At 39.9% G+C, this 20,602-nt stretch overlaps 2 protein-coding genes across 13 annotated transcripts in view; one reads left to right on the forward strand and one right to left on the reverse strand.

Annotated features, from left to right (window-relative positions):
• PRKCZ (protein kinase C zeta) overlaps positions 1-9,928 on the forward strand; it is a 223,187-nt gene extending 213,259 nt beyond the window's left edge. For 9 of the 11 annotated variants that reach the window (XM_006016195.3, XM_025211706.1, XM_025211699.1 and 6 more), the window contains 2 exons: positions 5,262-5,377; positions 8,393-9,928. In XM_006016195.3, the coding sequence (XP_006016257.1) occupies positions 5,262-5,377; positions 8,393-8,480 (204 nt within the window). In that variant the 3' untranslated portion in view covers positions 8,481-9,928. Of the gene's footprint in view, positions 1-2,888; positions 2,984-5,261; positions 5,378-8,392 lie in introns of those variants that run through there. The other 2 variants (XR_003095613.1, XR_003095614.1) reach the window with 2 other exon arrangements.
• A 2,994-nt stretch (positions 9,929-12,922) lies between these two features.
• On the reverse strand, positions 12,923-20,517 carry FAAP20 (FA core complex associated protein 20). Of its 2 annotated transcripts, none has more exons than XM_025211747.1 (4): positions 20,495-20,517; positions 18,925-19,069; positions 17,097-17,746; positions 12,923-13,144 (listed from the first exon to the last, which is right to left on the reverse strand). In XM_025211747.1, the coding sequence occupies exons 2-4, from the start codon at positions 19,012-19,014 to the stop codon at positions 13,072-13,074; spliced, it is 813 nt and encodes a 270-aa protein (XP_025067532.1). In that variant the 5' UTR covers positions 19,015-19,069; positions 20,495-20,517; the 3' UTR covers positions 12,923-13,071. The 2 variants fall into 2 exon arrangements, with proteins under 2 accessions (XP_025067532.1, XP_006016258.1); XM_006016196.2 differs by lacking the exon at positions 20,495-20,517 and adding an exon at positions 19,189-19,203.
• Between the last annotated feature and the right edge of the window lie 85 nt (positions 20,518-20,602).

Raw genomic sequence — 20,602 nt, forward strand, 5'->3', positions numbered from 1 at the left:
CTGTGCACAGAGACTCTCATGTGGCGGGAAAATTCCATCGTGCCGAGGCACTAAAATCATTGGGTTGTGACACCATCCACGTAAGGAAGAAGTGTAGTTTCAGGGGAGTTCGAAAGACCTGTTTCTCCACAGTTTTGCTAATATGTAAAAGCAGTTTGTGCAGTTAGAACAGAGGCAAATGATATCCTGGTTTAACTGGAATCTTTGCCTGCATGATCCTATTTGTTATCTAAATTCTAACAGATGTAAAGGTCAAGAAATAATCCATTAAAGCAAAAAATAAAACAAAGAAGTCAAAATATTTTTTCAGAACACCACATCTGTCAGTTTGCTGCAGATAGCATTTTAAACACTCTTACACTTAGAAGATATTAAACGCAATTTTTTTTAATGATGGTAGCACCTATGCTCTTCTCCTGCTTTTAAGTTTAGATCAGATTATAAAAACCCAATGTTCCGTTGCTTGTAAGTTTTATCACAGCAGTCAGTTTACTTAAGATTTAAACTTTTAGCACTTTGTATTAGATGTTGAGTAACTATGCCTATACAGGTACTCCTCACTTAACGACCTACCTGTTTAACGACCGCGCGGTCAACTCTCTTCATAGAGTCGAAGAGCTGGTCGGCAGCGCGGCGTCTCAGCGTCAAGCTTAGGGGGACGTGGAGCTGAGCCCGGCACCCTCCAGCGCGGCATCTCAGCATCAAGCTGAGGGGGACGTGGAGCTGAGCCCGGCACCCTCCAGCCGGCTCCGCGAACCCACAAGGGGGGAGAAGCATCCACCCGGAGGGCAGCGGCCAGGGCTCACCGCCATGGCCAGCCTTCCCGTCCCCGGCTGTTTCCCTGGGGGGCGACTGCGGTCGGTAAGGGGCGGCTCCTCGCTTATCGACCAATTCGCTTAACGACCGAGTCGTAGGAACGGAACTCGGTCGTTAAGTGAGGAGTGCCTGTACCTATTTACTGATCCCATAAACTTTTGCCTCTTAAAACACTTTTCAAATGTTTTGTTCCTACACTACTCATGAATACCCATGAAACACAGGCATCTTCTTTTGCATACATGCAGACAGCATGGGTATGTGTGTAAGGGTGTAGTTACATGTTAACATTCAGATGTTTTAAATGCTCTTAAGTCCACATGTTAAGGCAGGAAAACACAAACTAAGTATCCTCTGAGCCTCTCAAAGTTACTTCTCTTCAATGCTCCCATCTCCATCCCTCCCCCACATGGACTGGCTATCCTCCCAGACTCTTATGCCCTACACTGACAGCTGGGCAGCCACAGGTGAATGGGGAGAGGTGAAAGGGGAGAGCAGGTGGGCTCCCACATGACTGAATGGAGCCTGTGCCAGCCCTGCTGGGGCTTGCATACCCAGATGGAGCCCCACCACCGCTGCATGCCCAAATCAGGCCACACCATCCCTGGCAGCTGTTGGGGGAGAGTGAGGATAGATGAGAGGGCAGCTGCAGGGCCCAGCAGAGGCAGTGTGGGTTTGCTCTGGGTGCACAGGTCAACATGGCCTGACCCAGGGCCTGGTGGAAGTGGTGTAGCTGGATCCAATCCAGGCAGGTGAGGGCTCTATCAGGGCTTGAAGGGACAGCACAGACTGACCTAAGCATGTGAGACCTGATCCAGGCAGGCAGAGGCAATGTGTGGCAATGTGGGCCAATCCAGGTGTGTAGGACTCAGTCAAGCAGGGGCAGCACAGGCTTGATCAAGGCACGCAAGCCAATTGGGGCTTGTGGGGCCCAGCTGGGCCTGAGCTGGGCAAGTGGGACCAGCATGGGTTCAGTCCATGCATATGGGGGCAGTAGGGCCTGATCTAGGGCACAAGCAGAAGTGGCACAGGCTCCATCTGGGTGCACAGTGGTGGGCACATAGGAGGCAGTGCAGGGCTGAAGAGCCTATATTGCTGCCAGGAAGTAAGGCAAGCATGGAGCTAGCTTCGCAGCTCCTAGCCATGCCCCTGCTCACCAGCCCTCTGGCAGCAGGTCCGAGCTGCCTTAGAGAGGGTATTAACCCTTAATGTGGGACTGCTCACAGCACATACTAACCTTAACATCAACTAACAAACCTTAGAGTTAGGTGCTAATTGTAATGTGCAACTAAGACAGGAGATGTGCTTTATTGTTAGGTCCACCATTTATCTTGCCTTCTAATTTATTTCCTCTCACAAATATACAAATTGGTTGACCAATTTCTTCAAATTCCTATAGCATCAGAAATATAAAATATTGCAAATTCTGTATAGAAAATGTTATGCACATTCAAGGAGAGCCCTATGCAATTATAGCAATGGAGAAAGCTTACATAATGTTAGGTTCTTCATTTGTGTACTTTTATTGCAAATTAGGCTGAGAGCATGTTGAGGACTGTGGTTGTTAGTACAGCCGCGCATCTTTGTATAAAAAAATTAAAATCCTGCTGCAGAGACCTAACAAAAGCATGCTGATAACTTAAGCGATATAACCTTTTTGGAAGAAAATTCTTTGAATTTTTGTCCTTCTCTGAAAATGGTTTAAACACCAGCTCCCTTTTGTTTGTGGCCAGCATAATTCTGGACTCATACTATGAGTTTTTATTTAATTAAATTCCTGCCTGTGATGATAAGTAATGTTATTTTTCTTTGCCTGGTTTTTTCAAATAAAGCATTTTATGGCAGTTTGTATTTGTGGGAGGTGGGAGGAAAGAAAGGGAAAACTGAGCATGATTTGGTTATTGCATAACATGATTGATTAGTACAAGAACTAGATAAAATGCCCTCAGTAATGTAAACGGAGGTAGGAAAGAGGCAGCTAATGCTGCTTTGCGACCATTGCATGTAAACATCCACAGAAATAACATGTTGCACTCGGGTTTCTTTGTTTTTCTCTCATCCTCTTCATGAAGCAGAGGAGAGCTTTCCTGGTACTGTCTGGACACTTTCTGCATTAGGATGCAATGTGAAATTTCAAGTCATGATCAGGAGAGTTCATATCACAAATGTAAGCAGTGTATAATTATCTTAAAAAACCATGAAAGTAAAAGACAATTATAATATTACTAACAGTTCAAATGAAAGTGATTTCTTGCCAGTCCTTAAAAAAGTTCAGTCATTTTACTGTAATGCAATGTGCTTTACAACTTTGTTAACAATGGAGCTCAGTAACGAGGTTGAGGCATGAGGACAACACTTGTGATTTTTTGTTAAGATGTGACTCAGCTGGCAAGAAGGCGTCCAAACAGCCCAAACTGAGTAGATATTGATTGGCTGCTTAGTCTAATAAATTACTCCATCAACCAGTAAGCACCTGAATCAGGTGAATATTTTAATTATCTGGAGGCAAGGATTATCTTGCAGAGCCTTGAACCCCTCCATAAATTTCCCAAGGATTTTGGATCTGTATTCTTCCTCCCATGCTCAAAATGTGTCCCTGTCTTAAATCTGTTTGAACTGCCATCAGTACAGATTTAAAGAGATGACCACATTACACCTGTCATCAGTTCCCTTATTACCCAAATTTGTGGCAATCTAGGGGCAATTTTACACATGCTCTGGAATGGGGGGGCAGGCACTTGAATTAGAGTGGCTCTCAAAAGCTGCTTTAATTAAAGTACCTGCAGCATCTCATGTATTCATCATCCCGCGCTTCAGAATGTCAGCAGGGGCGCTTTAACTACAGCCCGTTTGACATGCTTTAGTTAAAGCACCCCACCGCCATTTTGAAGCATGGGGATGCTGAATACATGTGTCGCTGAGACTGCTGGGGCATGCTAATTAGCATGCTTCAGCAGACTCAATTAACTGAGTCTGCTCCAATGCATAATTAGCATGCTTCAGAGCAGGTGTTGGACACATGTATATGTGCCCTAGGAGCCTAGCAAACACGTACCTTAAAACCACAAACAGGTTCATGCAATTTTAGCTTCTTGATTACTTTGAACAGCAGAACTAAGTATTACTGTCTGGCACAGCTTCTGAGTACACTGATATTAGGATTATCCTTGTTTACCCAATAATCAGTTTCTCCCGTAAATAACACAAAAGAAGCAGAGGCCTGGAAATGCAAAATGAGAGATTTAATTCAAGCAGGATTTTTCACTTGGTGTCCTGGAAAAATATCTTATTTTCTGCTCCTTACTGATGCAGCTTGTTTAGACAAGAGGAGCACTCAGCCAGGTGGAATGCTAGCAAATGAAACCCAAAAACATGCCAAAATTGCTCAGTAGTACCAAGCTCAAACTAAAAAGCTTGGTAAAGATAGGCAGAAGATTTTCTAGGGGTTATGAGCCCAGGCTTAGATTTACATCTGATGAATATGGAACAAGGAGATTCTTAACAATTTGAGCAGCTTCATATGATCTTTTATGTTCAAATATTAAATCCAACTTGAAATCTGCCTATTTTGACCCAAAATTGAATTATCATACTCTTGTAGAATTGCAGTTATTCCATAGTGAATGCTTGTGCAGAAGATAAATGTGGATTCATTTTTTTTAGCAGAAAATTCATTGCATTTAAGTCTATTTCAGAATGTTGTTTTCATTACATAACAAACATGGGCTGCTTTTACCATTTTTGTGCTTAGCCTCAGTTGCTGTTAATGACTACTAACTACTACAGTAGTAAATCTTTCTACGTCACACCTAGGCGCTGATGCAGATGTTAGCAGACAATTTGCCACTTTGGTCTGTTCTAGAATTAGATTAGCCAATAAGTGTGGTGGTTAAATTAATTTGACTGTAGGATGTACATGATCTAGATACAGCTCACATCTTCCAAGAGGTCACCTTTTGAAGCAGGTGGGAAAAGTGAACATGTGTTCTTGAGGAAGCATTTTGTCATGAACATTAGTACAAACTGGAGGTCTCCAGGACATGTTCAGTTTTTAAAAAGTTTGATCTTGAATATGTTTAATTAAATATTCCACTAGTTTGGGTTGGATTCAGAACTTATTTAGAGGTAGTTAATTAAATTAGGCATGCTGAGAGAGTTGTGGAAATAGTAAGATTTAGTGTGTTCCTGATTTTGAGGAAAATCATGTACTTAAAACCATAATGTTGTCATAAACAGAATGAACATGTATTGTGTAATGTCAGAATTCTTTAAATGTGTAATAACATTTAGTGTGTTTGCCTCTTTTATCAATATTAAATACATCTAGTGTGGATATAGTGTTTTATAATATATGTACATAAAGCAGATGCAAGTCTTTCTGATAAGCTTAAGTAAATGTTCAATATTTGACTTTTCTCCCCCACCACCACCATTATTATTCTCAGCTGGAAAAGAAGCAGACAACTCCTCCATTTCAGCCTCAGATCACAGACGATTATGGGTTGGATAACTTTGATACACAGTTCACCAGCGAACCTGTGCAGCTAACCCCAGATGATGAGTATGTTTTTTTTTAATGCAATTAAACAAATACATATTGAGAAATGTATATGGATTATGAAACTGTTGCAACATTACTGCAAAGGGAATGTAGATATCTTGCAATGGAACAAAAATTGGTAAAGACAGTATCAGATTTAAAAAAATGCAAAGTTAAGGTTCTCCTGGTGACTTTTACTTATCCACATTATACACAGATTATGTTTACAGACTAATAAATAACCAAAAGGATTACTCTTTACCAGATGCTTGGCAATGTACAGATAAGAGCCAGGGTCAGCCTCCCCTGGCCCACATGCCAAAGCATGACATGTGAAGCCATATTGCTTGGCACACTGTAGCTGGCCCTTGCTCTTGGCAGGCCCCTGATGCCCGCCACGGAGCCCAGGCTGCTCACAGCAGGCGGCAGGGAGGCTGCAAGCAGCTGTATCGAGGTCCAGAGCCCCAGCCTGGCTCATTGCAGGCAGAGGCTGCACGTGATGTCTTGGGGAGCGTGGTAGGGAAGGGGCCGGTTCTTTGCTGCCACAACAAGTATTGGGCCCCTCATCACTCTCCCACCATTTGCCCCGGCATGCCAATATCTTCCAAATCAAGGTTGTGGGGGTTGCCGACCCCTGGATAAGAGCATATCCAGGATGCTTATATGCAAGTATATAGACAAAACAGTTGTCTCATAAATGTATCATGTACCAGCATGAGCTTGAAATGTCAGAGGAATCTTGCAAAAAGGTGGTAAAGATTTTTGCCAAAAGTACCAGTGGTGTCTGAGAGAAGATTTTAAGGTTGTGTAGCAGATAATAACAATAGTATGCAAGAGAAAAAGGAAACTGTTCCAAGTATGATACTTTGGAGGGAAGAGTTAGAAATACTGGCAAGCGTTGTAAACAGTTTTGTAGTCTGGGCCTTCAAGGTCAAGATCAGAAATTTGAACATAATATAAGAATATAGCTGGAAGCTAAAATAGATAATAAGGAGAAATTTCATTAGGGCACCTAGTTATTTTTTTGTCTGTAAAGTGTCTAGCATATGAGTGTCTCATGTCTAGCACTGCATAAATAATAAGCCTTGAAGGGAGATATTGCTATCCTATTACTTGTGACAAATTGCAGAAACTTACCATCTTTCTTTGCTAGCCAGCACAGCACAGTGTATTTTTGATAGAGAGTGAGGATAGATTTTCTCCCAGTATTTTTCTGTAGGGGTCAACTCCCTTTGTTCTGTACAACATCCAATTGCTAAGCAATGAAAAATTGAATTTACCCATCCTTTTTCACCTTTGCAGCTTATCTTTAAAAGCTGCTTGCTTTCACATATGGCACTAAAGTTACATGGCTGTTTCTGAATTACAGAATGCCTCTGCTGCCTGATGAAGTGCTACAACAGAGCCTGTGTTATGCACTCAGTGGGCGCGTCTAGATAAGTGCGCATGTGCGTGTCCCTGGGGACAAGTAGTTGCTACTGCTTGTCCCTGAAGAATGCCCACATGCGCTCTGGCACACAGCAAGTTATCGCAGGTGGGGGAGGAAAGGCTGAGGCCAACACCTGGGCTGGCCCCAGCAGCCTGTCCTGGGGGCCTTCCAGGGCACCAGTGGCAGTGATCTGGGCACCCGGAGCCTGGCCAACAGCTGGAACATGGCTCCAGCCTTTTTGGCGTGGGTTTTTTTGACACTGGGATCTCCTGGTGTCGAAAAAACCCACTGCGCTGCTAAATTAGTTCAGCGAACACCTGCATGCATGGCACGTGCAGTCTGCGGTGCCACAAACCGAACATGCACACTAATCTGGATATGCCCAGTGGGTCTATTTATATATTGACATTTTATAAGCATTGCTTCTGAATTTCTGTACCATGTGGGGTTGAGGAGAGGCCTATCTAAAAACAAGAAGCAAGACTTCAACTACTTAAAATCAGCACTGACACAGAAATAAAACAACTATCAAAGACTTTGGGCATAGTTCAAGTCAAAGGCTTGGAACTTTGAAACTAGCTCAGTTAATGGATTTTCTAAGATGAATTTTGCTCTGAGATGGAAGGTGAACAAGCTTTGACTGCACCTGCTTTGGGCTGCCCTGTGGTCCTCTGGACTGCCCTGATGGGCAGGCCAGGTGCGGGCTCCAAAACCACGTGTGCGATTAACGCATGAAAAAAAAACAACGTAAAAACCAATTAATGCATTAATCACACACGTTAACAGTGATTAATAGCTAGCCCTACTGTGAATTAAAATAGATTCTGGACTGATATATTTGTATTTTATTACAATTTTTATTTATTTTGTCTGTTTTATCCATCTCTTCACTTCAAACCATATCACCATTAAGTAATTAGGGCATGCAGGGTACATGCAAATCACATGGGTATTGCTTGCCAAGAAATTCTGAGTTTGAGTGCACGAGGCCCATACAGACTTAGTATGGACTGTGCATATGGATCTCTTGGAGAAGAACTCCTGTCACCACAAGGCAAGAAACTTACCTTTCCCTTGCATCAGTTGCTAAATCTTTCCATGGCTCCCCTTTGCATCCCCTTTTTCTCCCCCTTTAGCTTTACTGAACTCTCTTGTGGCCTGTATTTCCTCATTTTATTTCACATCCTGCTACCAACCGGTGCTAGTGATACCAGCCTCCAGGCCTCTTGATTTTCTTCTCTGCGTACAAGGTTATTTATTACTATCCCAGTTCTCCAAAATTCCAGCCTTTTGGTTGTTAATTCCCTTTGATGCCCATGAGTCATTACACAACTACATGGATGGGCAGGTAAAATACCCTCTCTCACTGTCTCCAGTAATTTGGGAGTTAAAGTTTGGTTTAAAATAATTATGTTATTAAAAGTTGCTGTTTACTTAGTCTAATTTTATCCTTATTACTACTTCCATATGACTCATATTTAGCGTTTATACAGTACTTGCACATGCTGAAGAGCCATAAACAGAGGTATGTATTAAACAAAAGGTGCAGCAACAGAAGGGAAGATCCAGGTGGTGAGACTAAAAAAAAAATTCTCTTTATTTTTCAGAGATGTAATAAAAAGAATAGACCAATCAGAATTTGAAGGATTTGAATACATTAATCCATTGTTGCTGTCAACAGAGGAAACAGTATGAAGGAATGACATCTTCATTGTGGACAAATGTGAATGACCTTTACATTTATCCTTAACTACAGTATATGCATGCAAGGCTGGGGAACTGTAAGGTTTTGGATGGAGACCAATGATAAAAAATATTGCTGCTGAAAATCAAAGAAGAGAAAATGATTTTGATGGGTGTCTTCCTCTACATGTTGGTTTTTAAAAGTTTTAGGCACTGAAACAACTGGCTTCATTAACGAAGGTATTTGCATTTTGTGCCTGCTTCATGAAGGATCAAAATGTTCATTGCATCCTTGGGGAAAAAGAGATTCTAAACAGCTTTGAAGTCTGCACACTTTCTATGAACATTTGATGCAATGAGCTACCAATGGAAGAATATTAGAGTGTAACATCCTGAAGAATAAAATATATTACAGTGGTGTTGAAGCTTATTTTTGATGCCTTTTTTCACCAGTGGTACCTGTCTAAACATCTCAGATATGATATATAAAAGGAGTTGTGTTTTATTAGCAATCAAAACATAAATTTGGGTACAGGATTTAAGTGCCTAAAATGGATAAACTGCATTGAAGAATTATTACAAATTTGGGACATTCTTAACCCTGGTAAGTTCTGCTTGTTAATGTTAAATAAGCATTTACATAAGAAAAATTCTGGTAACAGATGAAACCTAATACTGATTTGCATCTTTATAGAACCTGAAGTACAAAGAAACCCAGCAATAGCATTTCCAAATTAAAATTCACTATATCTATTAGAAAATCTGGCTTGTTTAAAACTTATTTATCAAAATCTTACTTGGATTTTAAAACCTAAATTTGCACACAAAGGATTTCTGAAAATACTTAAGCAGTGCCTACACCTACAGTGATGTTTTGTGTTATGTACTAGATTTTTGAAAAATATTTTTATCAATACAGTATTCAGAAATAGATCAATGAAAGTGTAATGGATTATAGCCTTAAAGTTTAAATAGTAAATTTAGAATATCTATAAACATAATACATTTCCTGATAAAGCACACCTCCTACTTATAATAAACTGTCGGCTTAAAATATTCAGTGTATATTACTAATTAATTGTTCTACATAAGAGAATGGGATGCTTTGATAAAAATGGTTTGCATCAAAACAGTAATCTTTTCAATAGAGGGAAAAACAAATACCCAAGAAATTGGGTATGGTTTAAATTGTCAAATCCCCTCTCTTGAAAACTGGTAACAGGGGATGTTACGTCGCAAAGGCTAATACTGTCAGCTGTGGAAAAACTCATGTCAGTTCATTTGGGGACTCATAAGTGTGCATTGCTGTCTAAAACCTTTCAGATGCTTGTAAAGATTTACCTGCCTCTGCAGAAAACAACCAAGGCAGTATTTCTTTTTTTATTCGGTTTTTGTTTAACTACATTGTGTGGCTTGTAGTTCTGGGGAGGGGAAATTGATATGGGAAGGGAAAAAACCAAGAAACCCTGTGCCATGACATCTCACCTAATTTGGTGTAAAATGCAGACTAAATTGCAACGTTTTCACTTTCTTTATTAACATATAGGTTTCTCAGGGTACAGCATTGCATTAGGTGCTGAACATGACATCTTTCGGATTCACATCCAAGTCATGAGGTGCTAGGATGAGACTGCCAAAATATTGTGTTTAAAATTTTCAATTAACCATGGATTAACAAACTACATTTTGTATCCCCTCATTGGCCACAATTATGCAAACCTGTGGTAATTTAGTTTCATTAATCCCATCCAGATTTGAGTTTTGGGTTTCTCTCCGTTGGACTGTAGCTTTTTATATTAAGCAAGATGTGTTCTCTAACCAGCACTAAATAATTTAGCCAGTAAAAAGTATTTGCCTCAAATGCCTGGAATTTAGATAATTTGTTATCTAGGAAAAGAACTGTTTATTTTTTAAACGTAACGTTCAATTTTAATTCCCAACTTTTTTCCCTCCCTTGGCAATTATTTAATGTACCCTGAATATTTAATGTCTTTCAGTATTTAATTAATTCCCTTGATTTTACAACTGATCATTAGTTGGATCAAATTGACTATAGGCAGCTTTTGCATGGAAATACGACAGATTGAGCTGCCTTGGATGGGGCTGGGCAAAGGACTTTGAAATGGAAACATGGAGGTTTTCTACCTCTTATTTCTGTGACGTGGGGGAGGGCAGGGAAAATGCATCTGCTCAACAAACATGAAAAAATCCTTGATTCACTTAAAATTTAAGGCATTTACGATGTTGCTGTGTTGCCAAATAGTTTGCTGGTTACAAGTTTGGTTGCTCATGTGCAAGTGTATGAATAATGTTTTGTTCATGACAAAGGGGGAAATTTTTTATATAAAGTACTTGTTTTATAAATTAAAGAAAATGAAGGATGTAATTAAATGTGTGGTTTGAAAAAAAATCCTAATATATTACAAATGGATCTGGTAATGATATATAGTTGTCTTATTTGAAATAGTAAATGAAAACTCTAGCTAATTTAATGATTGTAAAACAGTAAATATGTTCTTGTAGTTTTGTATAATTAGTTGAGATCTTTGCTGGCCAGTTTTAATTGTGCAGAAGATGGTATACTAATCCATAACAGCCGAGATCATTTATATTCTTGCACATCTATTAAAGACTTTAATGAAAAAGCTAATAGACTGTTATTATTTCTCAGTAAGTTGAGACATGACCAACATAATTACTTTTTTGAAAAACAGCCTCACTGTAAATGAAAAATTTTGGTGGGTTTCTTGCATTATTATGATACTGTATGCCTGTTCTGTATTTTTAGCTACATCTGAATATCCCATTGCTGAATTCTTGTGTGCAGTTTTCTTGTGACAGAAAATTGATGTTTAGCTCATTGTTTGAGAGGCCCTCTTTCCAAAGCATACTTTAAAGTACAATATAAGAAGGCGAGTAAGGTCAAAATAACAAAGAAAATGCACAGGCTATTCAGTTTTGTTTATAGCCCTCTTGTGAGAAGAAATGAGTTCAAACTCTGAGGATGTGAATCAAGATAGTACGCAATGCACGAATGAGTTACTCTCCCTAGTGAATGGGCATCTTTCCCCTGGGAAAATGAATCTACTGTATATTCTCCCTCCTTCCAAACTGTTAATAAGGTATCACTGAATTTAATGTGTTGCAGCCAGTAATGAGATTTTTTTTTAATTTACGACACATTTAACTGCTGCTATCTTAGTAAACAGTTGGAACTTGATGACTAGTCTGGTTTCCTTTTTAAGCAGAAAATCTGATCTTAAAAATGAAAGCAGAACATAAAAACTACCAGTGATTGTGCTGAACCAAGCAATAGTCCTGGTGTATTTTTTCATACAAGGACAAGTGTAAGCAGTTTTTCCACTTGTGTGGGGGTAGAGTCTTGTTTTGGCTGTGTGTAACTACATTAAACACAGTTAAGCTATAAGAGAAAACATCTAGCTGTGCATTTCTCTGACCTAACTGATGTGCTGTGCTGTGTACCACAATTACTTTTAAACTAAACACTTTAATGGAGTAGACCTTGCCTTAGGGTGAGAACTCAGGGAGCAGAGATCCAAATCCAAGACTGTTCTTTCAATGAAGGGTGCTATTTCTGGCTGCTGACAGACATGGAAAAAAACCAAACTGTACTTTACCAGAAGAGGCAGTGCAGTAAGATTGGTTCAACCCAGCTTTCCACAGCATCTATAGATCATGCACTTCAGTGGGGCTTCTATCTAATAGCTGATTCAATCAGCTATTAGGTAAAAGTGCCAAAAAAGCCCCACTGAAGTACCCGATCTATACAGATGTTGGGCAAGCTGAGTCAAACTAACATGATACCGCTCCTGGGCATGTGCTGGGCTTGGCGCAGGGGCGTACCAAGTTAACGTAAAGCGCCGTTTTTGTTTTTGGAGTTTTTTACGCCTGTAAGCAGCTGCTGTTCCCGAGTTGGGCTGTATCTTATGCACCACGTATACTCGAAAGAAGGCAGAAAAAGTGTAAAATTCCAACTAAATTTTTATTTTATTTTTTTCACAAAGAGCATCAAAAGAAATGTGAAAACCTAACTGCCCATTAGGACCTGCAAAAATGTTAAGTATCAGACAGACATTTTCTTTCCCAAAGAGTTGACTATTTAGAATCTGATCTAAAGCCTAGTGAAGTCATTGACTTCAGGTCCTTTGAATTCAGCACTCTTTTTTTACCTTGCATCTCTTTCTTCTACACCTCTCTATACCATAAACAATTAAATACAGGCGAATCAGAACCAGTATTATTCTTCAGGGAGCCTCAGTAATGCTTTCTTGTTGTGCATACAGGCCCAAATACTGCAAAGAGAACTACACAGATGGATTTCTGTGGGGTTCCACCTGGATTCAGGAGTCTGCCTACAGAGCTCTGTTTGAGGACTGGGGCTACTGCATGTACACTTCTGAGAAGGGTTCAAAGGAAAACAGTAGGCGGGAGCATTTCTGACCTGTCTTTCTGTAGCTTTTTAATTTTTTTTGCAGGTTTAATAAGCATGGTAACTGACACCCTTTTCTTGATATACTTTACTTTTTTTCTTCTAGAGAAATCCGGATGTTAGCATTTGACTTTGTTCTTCATTCTTGTGATTTTACCAAATCACGTCGTCTGCACTTTCAGACAAGCATTTAGCAAGATGACCATCAATGTCCAACTGTGACAACCTGCAAATAAGAGGGAATGTTTTTAGTATATCAGACTTACAGATTTAATCAGCTCCCTTCATCTACTCAGTTCCCCAGACCTGATCTATTATTTTCAAGGAAACAGAAGAAATGCTATTTCCAAAAGTCAGGTTAGTCTTATATTCAGTAAAACAGAAAACCCAAATACAATTGTATTGCAACAATTTTGAATTCCATTTTAAATAGAGAAAAAAGAAATTAAATTCTAAAGCTGAAAAAAGTTCCCTAAATTCCAAAATCCCAGAAAATCTATTTAATTAATATGGGAATAGCACAGAGACTTGCAGAATTTCTTTAACCAGAAAAATAAAAACATTAGTAATATGAAAATTATGCAGAAGGAATTTGAGAGGCTTGTAGGCATGCTTGTTCCTTAAAAGAAAAAGGCAAAATTAATCCTTCCTAATGCAACTTGAGAGCACTTGGCAAAAAAATTAACCCAATACTATTCAGGCCAGCAACTAATGGAGGGCAGGCCACAGAATTCTTTCCTGCCCAAAATCATGTCATTTGACAAATCTGGGGGAAAAAAATTGTTATTGGTTTGTACTGAAGCAAACCTTTTGTTTGTCTCCTTGCACAGTCTCCAGCAGAGAGGAGAATAAAGCTGCAGGAATGTTAACCTGTGGCCATAAGAAGACTTGTTCAGAAGACCATCTGCAAGCATACTACTACTTTTTCTAAACATGTTATTTTTCAGTAGCAGATGGAAATAGCGCGAATGCTGGTAAGTGGTACAGTAAAACAGATTATTTAGTTAATATTTTGAAGCAAAGGTCAGACAAGTTTAGTATTTCTTTTTAAAATTTGCTTTAGGTACTTTCAAAAGCCAGCATAACAATAATGGAAGTGCATGGAATACTGAAATCACATGTAACCTCCTAATGTGGAGAGCAGTGACAGACTCTCCCACACTGTTTGGGCCTAGAGGGCTATTTCTAAAGTTTAAAGTGTAGTAGGTGCACACAAGTAGTCAATATTTTGGCTTGGGTGTTGTGCCCAGAAAGATGTGAATTGAAGCCTACCAAATACTATCAAAAGGTAATTAAATTAATTCACTAATTTCCCATTCAAAAGTAAACCACTAATCTTTGAACTCCAATTTTACATATCTAGCCCATTAGAAAAAAGTTAGTGCTTTTAAGAAAGAGCCAGAGTTTACAATTACAGTCTCAAAGAACATCCTGTGCACTAGGCAAAAGCTTAGTATTTAGGCCGAACTGATGATGTACTATACCAGGGGTGTCAAAGATGCAGACAGCCTGCAGACCAGATTTGGTCTGCAGTCTTTTCATCCAGTCCCCAGTGCTGCCCCTGGTTTTCAGAGTAGACTCACAAGCTGCACACAGGACCCACAGCACGCACCTCAGCCACTCCAGGACCTGCACTGCACACAGCGACTGTTCCAACCAGTCTGGGACCTCACGCTGCAGGCAGTGCCCACCCCAGAGCAAACACCACTTAAAGCATCAGTTCTGGACTGAAAAGCAGGCTCCACATGCAGCACAGATCCCAGACCAGCCAAAATGGGCGCTGTACTGCATGGGTCCTGGAGCGAGCATAATGAGCACTGGGTCCAGAATGTGGGGGAGTATCTACGTAGCCTATGGGGCCAAATGAGTTTGACATCCCTGTACGGTGCTATTTTTGTTTCAGAGAGAGAGGCATTCTCTCTCTCATTATGGTAAAAGATTGAGTATATTTTTTTCTCTCCTTACTCCTTTATTCAGGATAAAATCTTCCAGTGGTTGCAAAAGGATTGCAGGATAAGGTCTTAAAGAGTATTTTTCTTCTCATTCGTATACAGGGTTTTCTATACCCAACCAATCCCTGTATTTATCCAACAAGGAGAACTGAGTGGAAAGCCATATTCATCAGAATGGGAATACTGTTATTCCCTGTCCCAATTGCATAGCATTACTTTGTGCTACTAAACTGCTGACACACTCCACCCTCTGTATAATTTCTGAAGTACTGAAAGCATGCTGAGCCTTAAAAATGAAAGGCAAAATATAAATATCCAGTAGTCACACAATTAAGCCCTTTAAACTGATTTCAGCTAAATTATTTTTATAATACTGGCAACTCTCAGGTATTCTGTATTTTTCTTGAAAAGGAGGCACCAACACAAGAATTTCCACAAATTGTAGTCTTAATTTACTTTCTATAAAAAAAACATAACTTCGGCTAAATTTGTAGAAGATAAGAAAAAGCTCTTCTGCTTTTACCAGCAGCCATCATGCATATAACTGGCAGATTTCTCATTCCCTGAAAGTTATGATGTTACTATCTACTCGGTGACATTTGCTGGCTTTACTGCACCAGTGTAGTTATAGAGCTATACTTATATCGGTACGGTTATCTCAGGTTGACTGCTTTATTCAAAACATGAATCTTTTTTTAGATAAAAGGATATGCATGAGGAATTATATCAGTATAGTAATAGTGGTACATTTCCCCATAAAGACAAATGCTACACACAGCTGAATGATCCTTTACCTTGGTCCAAATAAAGTTATCATTTGGAGTTGTTCTGGGCTGTCACTTTGTATTTTAAACAAGGTCTTGGCAATACTTTATAAACAACCTTTTTTGCCCCTTTCTCAAGGATCTGTTTATTTTTCCAGTAATCCTTTTTTAAAATTTACTTTTGTAAACATGGTGCTGAACTGATGCATTCTGAGCACTGCTGTCTGGGAGTGCATGGCACCACCATGGATTAGACTCCCTTCCTGAGTCAGTCAGTAATAAGTTTCTCCACATTATAGCTGAGCACTACATAACACAAGTAGTGCCATACTGGGTCAGACCAGTGGTCTATCTAGCTCAGTATTCTGTCTCTGACAGTAGCAGAAATGGATGCTATAGAGGAAAAACGTTAAACTTGGATCTAGATCACTAGAGTGATCTATCCCCTATTCAAAACCTTCCCTGACATCCACCATTATTGGTTCAGAGATGTCAGAAGAAACATCTCTAACCATTCTGTTCAATACCCATTAATAGATCCATCATCAATGAACTTATCCAATACCTTTTTGAACCTGCCTCCACCATCTCCTGTGGCAATTAATTCAATATATTAACTATGCATTCCGTAAAAATGTTTGTTAGTTTTAAACCTGTCACCTACTAATTTCAGCAGGTGCCCCCTAGGTCTAATATTCTGGGATCCTGAACAGTTCCCTGTTCACTTCTCTGTTCTCTATCATACTCCTCAACCACTGCCTTCTTTCCAATCTGAAGAGTCCTAGCCTTTTTAGCTTTTCCTGGTATGGCAACTGCTACAGGCCCCTGATCATTTTGGTTGCCCTTTTCTATATTTTTTCTAATTCCGCTACACCCTTCTAAAGATATGGGGACCAGATCTTCAGGCCCGGTCTACAGCAGATTTTCTTGGTATACATAAAGGGTGTTGTTTTTTGGGACGTTTTTATGCCAGCAAAAGCCCCTGCACAGATCTAGCTATACTCTGTCAGTATTTCACTCACTAAACCCATCTCATCTGTAGCTCTACCAGGAAAGCTGTTTAATATAAACTTGGCTTGGGGAAGTAATAAGAAATGGACGAATGTGCATGGATATGGACACTAGTCTTTGACTAACAGGAACACCAATTTGGGATGAAATCTCATTTCGTAAACACTGGGTATTTTCAAATCAGCATATTCAGCGTACCAACTTTGAACACACCGACAAAGTTTACAGTCAAAAAAGGGCTCAAATGTAGTTTCCATCTTAGGATATTGTAATATAGTAAGCATGGAGACCTTACCCCAATTTAATTTGGATTTAGAAAGTGATAACTTAAACTATAGAATTTTTGCCCTAATATAAACAGCTTTATATAAAGCAGTCGAGAACCCCACCAAATGCAAACTGGTTGTTCTATATTCTAATAACTTATTTCAGACCAACATGATAAACTTACATTCCACTAAACTGGATTTGACACATAGGACAACTATCAAGAGTTACAGTTCTCTGACTCCGAGCCTCAGCCTTTTCTTCAGGGCCTTCCATTCTGGGGGTATCGGTCGGGTGAAGTTTTATTTCTAGAGATGTAGAGCTGGTCTCATCTAATGTAACGTTCTGGTGGTGTTTTTGCACATTTGGCAATCTTTTGCTTTCTTTTTCTTTTCTGTATTCCTCTTTGCTCTTTGCTGACTTTTTGCAGACCTGTTGAAGACTAAAATCCTTCCCTAGGCTTTTTGTGGGAGCTGGTGTCAAATCCAGTGTTGAATATGTATGTTCAGTGAGTTTACATGGTTCAATCTTTTCTTCCTTTGTTTTTGAAGAATTTCTTGTGCTGTCTCCAATTCTCAGGTTCTCAGTAGGATCTTCAGTGGCTGCAAGGGATGTTTTCTCAACTGTGGGAGAAACACTTTTCCATTTTTTGTCTGTTTGGTCTTCACCTGTCATTAAATGGTCAGTTCGGCTTTCTGATACCTGATGATGGAAACTTGGATCATGTGTTTTAAGAGCTTTTTCTCTGCAGAAAGCTGGATATGGCATCCATTGAAAATCTTTTTTTCCAACCTTAAAGACTTCTGGGTTTAGTGGTTTCTTATTTTCAGAACACTAAAAAAAAAAAAAAAAAAAATCAACAAAAAAGTCTTCAAAACCATTAAAATTCCTTCCACATGCACGAGTAGCTAGAAAGCAAATGTATTGTAGAGGCTAGTGCTGCAGAGGATTCTTATTTGAGTGAATAGGTCTTTTTGATCTATAATCTGTGTCACAGATTATTTTGAGAATTTAATTTTCTACTGTACTCCAGTTTATAGCCCTGCTCACTATGTAAACTTCACAATGACTGAACTCAACGAATGCCGTCTTTTTAGCACATTACAGAAACTTAAAGTAATCAAAGGAGGATACACAAAAAGGAGCTGAAGGGTGCTGTTGTTTGTCTGTTCTTCATGCATATGTTTTATTAAGACAGTGACACTTCTAGAGGTCTTCACTTTACTGTTGTTTGTATTGCAGCTGTGCCTCATATCCCCCGTCAAGGCTCAGAGCCCTGCTGCACTAGGCACTGTGCAAGTTAAATACCATCATGTTGCTGCACATTTGGGGTGGAGTTCTGTTTCTCCCTGGTGATCCAAGTGGCCATTTTTAGTTTACTATTCCCTGTCTCTTTCCTTTTGTGCGAGCCTAGTGTTCATAACAGGCAGCAGACTTGGCATTCTTGGTATCCTGAGCCACAGGTCAGGTTGGTACATGAAGCAGCAAGCTTCATGTCATTTCTGTTTTGGAAAACTCAGCAAATCTAGCCAGGGTTCCTAGCCAATATTGATAAGTTTCGTCTTAAAATTCTAGACCACTGTTCCAGATTAGTAGTTGTCTGTGTGGGATCCAGAGAAAAGCTAGTCTCTAGAGCTAAAAACAGATGTTGCCTTTGAGGCGGTTCTGACTGGATCAGAGTCAAAACCTGGGAGAAAAGAGAGTGACCCTTTATACACATGGCTCATGCCTGGAATGAATGGCAATTAACACAGTAAGCCATGATTATCCCAGGAACAAGTGTTACATTTTATCTCATGTACTGCACAGGTCCTTAGTATGACAATGGGCTTGTACATTTGTACATTTCCAGGATAAAATAATTTATTTCGGGAGAAATGCAACTTCTGATTTTAGCCTATTGTGCGTCAACCTTAGACTGTCTCATAACTAATGACATCTTAATGAATGAAGATTCATTAATTCTTGAACAGTCTAACAGACAATGAAAGAAAATCTTCAAACAATGCTACCTTGCCCGAAAACTCTGGTAAACTGGGCACCATTTTCCAGCTTGTGGGTTTCAGATCTGGATTGACAGCCTTCAATAGCAGCATCCACATATTTTCTGATGCAGTTAAACCTTGTTCAAACCAGGAAGTTCTGCCGGGCAAAGTCCTGGTTAAAAGCAAAAACAAGGAAAATAACACACTGCTGTTAAAAATAATAAAATTCTTTCCCCCAATTACGTGGATATTTCCTTATGTCTGTATGAATAAATGTTAAAGCAAAGTTACAGTATCGAGCAATGCACTTGAGCAGTAGTTCTCAATTTTTCCAGACTCTTAGTAGAGTAAAAATTTTATATCCTTCCATCTAGCTGTAATTAAGGGAATAAGGATTTGATTATAACTTCACTGTTGAAAAACTATTAATTAAAACACACCTAGAATGTCTTCTCTCCAAAAGGACTGAATGGTTTGTGGCAAACAGCCTCCAACAAGGACAGGTGTTCGAGATTACTTACAGTTTAAGTTGTTAACAACTGCTCTACGATCTTCCCCTTATGAGGTTTTTAATACACTGTTGCTCAAAAGTTGCCTTACTTAAATTTAAGTATTTTGATTTTCGAGACAGAAATGCAAAACTAAGAGCAGATGTGACAACTGTTCAGTTTTTTTAATTCCACCTTTATACCTGTTTGCTACTTTTTTTTTAACTTCCCCTACTTCTCAAAGCATCTTAGAACACATCAAAAGGGAAAAGTTGTATTTATATTTGAGAAGTTCAGCCGTTTAATGTACAAGGCACTGTTTTCTCCTCCCTGTAATAAATAAAAAAAGGTTGAAAATCCCCGCCTTATGACATCTAAACCACTTCAAAACTCGTACCAATGAAGCAGGCATATTACAGTTACTTGGAACTGTTTCATTTAAAAAGGTCTGCCTTATAGAAACCAAAAAAATTAGTTTTGGCAGTCTAATAAAAGCCATGGACCAAAAGTCCATATTCAGTAGAAGAAAAATACCCTCAGGGCTTGAACATTCACAGTAAACGTTCACTCGGTGACCGCATCCCTTCTGTCTCTCGATGAACCTTAGTTTGGTTTTCTTACCAACTGCCTTGTATATTAAATTTTGCGAAGGTACGTGGCTGTTTCACTGTGTTGTGAAGAGGTAGGTTGTGGCACTTCACCTCCCATATGCCAAATGGCCCATTCTGCTAGCTGGAAAAAAACCCAAACTTTTATTTTTTGGAGGCTGAGCTTTAAAATAAGTTGCGTTCCTAATAAATGTGGACGGGCTAGTACGTGGCACAGATTCACCGTGGCAGGATTTAAGCATCCCCCCTGCACAAGAAGTGCTACTGGTGGATCCTCATAGAGGTGTTTCACCACGAGAAATCAATCCGGCCGGTGACCGGGCTGTACGAAGGCGAGCCTTCCCGGTTCCCAGGTGAGACCTTGCCAAGCTGCTGCTCGTGCCTCCTTGCACGGCACCGCTGTCGTGGGACGACCATGCGCCCACGGCTGGCTGCAAGACCAGGCAAGGGTTTGGTTCACCACAGCGACTCGCTGGAAACCCAGGCGCAACCGTTACGAACCCCTCAAACGGGACAGGGAGGAGGAGAGGACTTCTCCGCCCTCTCCCCGCTCAATGCAAAGCGCAGCGGGAGCAGTCAATAGCGCGGCGCGGCGCGCCCGCGGGGTCC

The sequence above is a fragment of the Alligator sinensis genome, unplaced genomic scaffold (genome assembly GCF_000455745.1).
Source record: "Alligator sinensis unplaced genomic scaffold, ASM45574v1 scaffold366_1, whole genome shotgun sequence".
Classification (NCBI taxonomy): Eukaryota; Metazoa; Chordata; order Crocodylia; family Alligatoridae; genus Alligator; species Alligator sinensis.